We start from the raw sequence: 5,065 nt of genomic DNA on the forward strand, positions 1-5,065 counted from the left end.
TAGTTGACTGATGAAGAGAATCTGAAATGTTTAACGGATGCTGTTTGAACGAAGCAGATGCGAAAAAGTGAAGGGAATTCATCTTTAAGCTCCCGGTTGTCTATTCATGAATCATACCAAAAAGAAATGAGCAAACCATCGCCTAACTTCCATTTCCAACAACTCGATCCAACTATCCTATCTAAAGAATTGATCTTTTTAAACCGATTAAATCTTTCCACAACGGAGATAATTGATACGTGTTAAGAGAAGATACATCATTCACAATTTTCTCCCGAAAAGAACTTCCAAATGATGTTACGACTATCGATTTCCAAAGGTGTTGTTTGTTGGAGTTCATTTTCACCCACCACTTAGCTAGCATAGCTAAATGTTTAACTCGAATAGGTGTGATACCCAAGTCTTCCACATCTTTCGAAAGACATTCTCACTCCCATGTGACCAAACACGATTTCTTTTTCAAGTAATCACTCCATTAATATAGGTCAAGGAAATAGGATTAGGATGAGTGATTATAAACGGGTTTAACACATTAAGTGTACAATATATATATATATATATATATATATATATATATATATATATATATATATATATATATATATATATATAAGGAGATGATCTAGTGAGAACTTTTTTAGTGTGAGAACTCTAGGAACTCCAAAAACACTTCAAATACACTAAAATTCGAGCAAAAAAGGTGCACGGGCGAGCAAAAAAAAGAAATTCGAGCAAAATTCAAAAACACAGACGAACAAAAAATTCATAGTCGAGCAAAAAAAAAAAATTATTATTTATTATTTTTTTATTTTTTGTTCGAATTTCAAAATGTAGAACACATTTTTGTTCGAATATTAGCATTTTGTTCGACTACCAGTGTGTTCTACATTTTTTTGTTCGACTATCAAAAATGTAGAACACAAATTTGTTCGCCCGCCTTTTTTTTGTTCGAATCACTTTTTTTGTTCGTCATTGTCCCATATTTTGCTCGAATTGCTCCTTTTTTGTTCGGCCGTGTCCCATTTTTGCTCGAATTTCCCTTTTTTGCTCGAATTTCAGTGTATTTTTGAGTTCTCAGAGTTCTCACACAAAAAAAAAGTTCTCATTTAATCCCTCTAATATATATATATATATATATATATAAACTTGTTTTTCTTTTAAAAGTTGTTTAAAGTATATGTGAACTCGTTTTTCTTTTAAAAGTTGTTTAAAGTATAAACATTTGGATCTTTTGTACTTTAGATGTTGATTTTTAATATAATTAAGATTGCCTTGGGATAAAACTAATGATTTAAAACTGATGGTTCATTATATAAAGGATTTAAATGTTCTGAATTAAGCTGTTTCTGAATAACAATAACATATTTGATAATTATTTTGAATGAATAATATAACTGATGTAAAATTACCTCATTAACTTTAAACATGAATAAAAATTACAAAAATAGTTATTTAATAAGTGTTCTTAATATAAGTTGAACATAATATATTACATAAAATTCATGTGTATTATAGTTAAGAGATATTCCAACGCTGAATGGTTCAGTAATGAATGTTGAACCATTCAGTACCATATGTCATTCAAATGTTAGAAACAAACACGTTATATGCTAAATGGTTCAGTATTCACCGTTGAACCATGATTAGTCCCTCCGTATATGACTAATTTTTATTAACGTATTAATATGCTCATTGTGTAAAAATTATGCTATTATAAATAGAAAAAAAAAATCTTAAGGAGTTAATAATACGGTTAATATTGGTAAATGGCCATTTTATTTTGGATTTTTCGTTCATATTCATAATGTTCAATCTCTCGTGATCCATATCCACCCATATATCTATAATAAATCATGACAACTAGAAAACAACTTTCTATCTCTAGTCGATTATGCTAACGCCCGGGACCTTTGCGATGCTTTGTGACTTCATTTTAAGCCTCACATCATCAACACTATCCCATTTGTTAAAACCAGCATAAACATTCGATAACTGCACGTATGCACCGTCATTCTTGGCTTCTAGTTCAACCAATTTTCTAGATGCAAGTTCAGCCAATTCCATATTTTTATGAATTTTGCTACCATTAAGCAAAGCACCCCAAGCTCCCGCATGGGGTGCAATTGGCATGCTATAAATGAACTTTAAGGCTTCGTCTAAACGTCCAGATAAACCATATAAATCAACCATACATCCATAATGCTCAAGTTGTGGTTCGATCCCATACTCTTTTATCATTGATTGAAAATGCTTACAACCTTCTTCAACTAAGCCTAATATGGTGCAACCCTTTAAGACTGACGTAAATGTAACCCCATTTGGTTGGATGTTTTCTTGTAGCATAAGTTTATAAAGCTCGAGACACTTTTCACCATAACCATTCATTGCTAGTCCTCCAATGGCACAACTCCATGTATACACATTCTTTTCTTTCATCCCCCAAAACACTTCCATAGCCATGTCGATATACCCACACTTTGCATACATATGCACAAGTGCACTACCTAGTGTCAAGTCAATTTTTAGCCTATTAGACTTTATATATCTATGTGCCCATTGTCCTGTTCTCAAATCACTTAAATGTGTGCAAGCAGACAACACTGAAACCATCGAAGCCTCGTTAACCTTCAACCCCTTCCTTTCCATCTCGGAAAACAACTTTAATGCGTTCAACGGCTTCCCAAACTGAACATACCCTGATATCATAGCATTCCAAGCAACGACATCCCTCTTAGGCATTTTATCAAACAGCTGGCGTGCAAATCCAATATCCCCTAATTTTGCACAGGCAGCCACCATTGCTGTTTTTGTTACCAAATCAGGCTTATTTACATTCAAGAACAGATCTTTTATCTCACCGAGAAACCCCATTTCAGCATACATGTAGATTAATCCGCTTTGAAGATGTGGGTCATGATCCAACCCGTATTTTAACACAGCTCCATGTACACCCAATCCTAAAGCCTTATCAACCATTAGACTAACACAAGATTTAATTAAGAATGTAAAGGTGTAATTATCAGGTTTCTTATTTAAATTAAGAATTCTTTTATAAAAATGAAAACTTTTTTCAGGAGTTGAGGTTTTGGAGTAAACCCTAATTAAAGAATTTAAAGCAAAGATAGTAGGGTTCTCACATTGGTTCAAGAGTTGAACGGAATAATGAATATTGTGTGGGTGTTTTAGTGCAATTGATGCAGCAAATTTTGACACAAGTTCTGGTTCATTGATGAAACCATTGACTAGTAATTGAGAATGTATTTGGTTGATTTCCGTTAGGCTTTTGCATGTTTCTACAATTGAAATAGTTGGGTTTCTCAAGAAATTTCTCAAAGCTTGCATGTTTAATCCATCTCCAGTCACATCTATGATTCAATAATTTCACAACTTGTTACCATAAACTACAAGCAAATGAATGAATGCTGAAAGCTTTGAAATGTTAAATACCAGCTGCGGAACTGTAGAGAGGGATTCTTGTAACCAAGTCACTAACAGTTAATCTCTTACACAACAAAGCTGCAAAATTCATCGTCCCCTTTGTAACTCATACCAGTATAGATGAATCAAACTAATAAAGGACTTAAAGTAAGCCACTTCAATTATTATACAACAAGTTACCGAAGGTGACTTTAATCTAATCAGAATCACCATTAAGAAGTAAACATTTACACACACAAGTACCACATACTAATCTTTATGATATCAACTATTAAGAACATTTTCGCACATAAACAACCATTTAGTCAGGGATTTTATGAAAACTATTAGAAATCTATTGCACTGATGATCAACTAGTAAATTAAGGTTAAAAAAAAAAAAAAAAAAAAAAAAAAAAAGTTTGAGGTCAGTGCCCTAAACTTAAATAAGGCTAAGCTTTTTTGAGGGGCTGGTTATCACAACACGATAAACTCTTGTTACGCAAATACTTTCTCGAATAATTTTAGGTTAATGAGCTGCGTAAGCTGTACTAAAACAAATTACAAGATTTATTATGCCAACCAATAATTTAAGATTTGATCTGATAGTGAAGGAAATTTAAACAAGTTACTTTTTTTTTTTTATATTAACAAATAACTTAATGAATTATATAGATTTAGATTCAAATATGGTGCAATTGATGCTGCTATTGGAGGAAATGAAGCAAAACAATTGCAAAATCAACAGTCAATTAGAATATAAACCCTAGATTAACTTCAAACCAGAAATGAAAAGAATAAAGTAACACAAACCTGCAAAATGATTCTCCGAAGATCAACGTCGACAAAATAAGATGCCGCCCGGTAGCCTGAACGATGAAGTCGATGTCGATGTGGTTACAAATTACAATATAAGTGAGTCAAGAAATGAAGAGAATTAGTTTTTTTCATTTTAGATCCTTTGTGATATGTGAATTTTACCTTTCAATCCCCAACCTAATTTGTTGGTTACGAATTTCGGTTAACATTACCAACGTCGCATAATAGCAAGTAATGTTTTCTTGTAGCTTGGTTTCTCTCTTGTTCTGTGGTTTGGTGGCTTGTTAAGCGTTTTTCCTTCGTTTTTGCGGCTAGGCTAGCCCTTGGTTGGGTTGTTTCGTAAGTAGCTTGTAGTGAGCAAGGCGTTTCAAGTCGTTTCCTTGTTTCATTTGATTGGTTCCTTCATCGGTTGATGAATAGTTGTGGTTATAATAGTTGAAGTTTTCCACACAAAAAAAAGCTTGTGATGTTTCATAAGGTCTCATACTCTCTAGCTACAAGCCTACACATCTAAGTAGCAAGAAAAGGCTCAAGGTCTCATATTCTCTAATTACACATCTAGGTAATAAAAAAAAGGGGTCAAAGTACTAAAATACGAGCAAAAGTACTTCTATTCTCTTCGATTAAACTGAACAAAATTTTATTTTCTCTATTTTACATACATTAATGTATAATCGTGCATAATCTAGTATGTTATCTGCTGACGATTCCAATGACTTGGGTTTTAAGATCGATTAGACTCAAAGAATTCGAGCTAGACTTAGTGTTGTTTACTTTTTCTTACTTTGCCTCTGTTTCCATTTGTCTCTATTTGAAAAGGGGTGTCTGAT

At 32.8% G+C, this 5,065-nt stretch overlaps 1 protein-coding gene across 1 annotated transcript; it reads right to left on the minus strand.

The window, feature by feature from the left end:
* Nucleotides 1-1,511: 1,511 nt before the first annotated feature.
* On the minus strand, nucleotides 1,512-4,303 carry LOC139880605 (putative pentatricopeptide repeat-containing protein At5g40405). Its single transcript, XM_071865490.1, has 3 exons — nucleotides 4,225-4,303; nucleotides 3,448-3,545; nucleotides 1,512-3,365 (listed from the first exon to the last, which is right to left on the minus strand). Exons 2-3 carry the CDS (start codon nucleotides 3,527-3,529, stop codon nucleotides 1,882-1,884), a joined length of 1,566 nt encoding a protein of 521 aa, XP_071721591.1. The 5' UTR covers nucleotides 3,530-3,545; nucleotides 4,225-4,303; the 3' UTR covers nucleotides 1,512-1,881.
* Nucleotides 4,304-5,065: the final 762 nt, after the last annotated feature.

This window comes from Rutidosis leptorrhynchoides, chromosome 1 (assembly GCF_046630445.1).
Source record: "Rutidosis leptorrhynchoides isolate AG116_Rl617_1_P2 chromosome 1, CSIRO_AGI_Rlap_v1, whole genome shotgun sequence".
Classification (NCBI taxonomy): domain Eukaryota; kingdom Viridiplantae; phylum Streptophyta; class Magnoliopsida; order Asterales; family Asteraceae; genus Rutidosis; species Rutidosis leptorrhynchoides.

Excerpts from the sequence above, each read along its gene's own strand:
- LOC139880605 (XM_071865490.1), bottom strand. The coding sequence starts at position 3,529 with ATGAATTTTGCAGCTTTGTTGTGTAAGAGATTAACTGTTAGTGACTTG. Across the intron at positions 3,366-3,447 it reads TCTCTACAGTTCCGCAGCTG|ATGTGACTGGAGATGGATTA; the intron begins GTATTTAACATT and ends ATTGAATCATAG.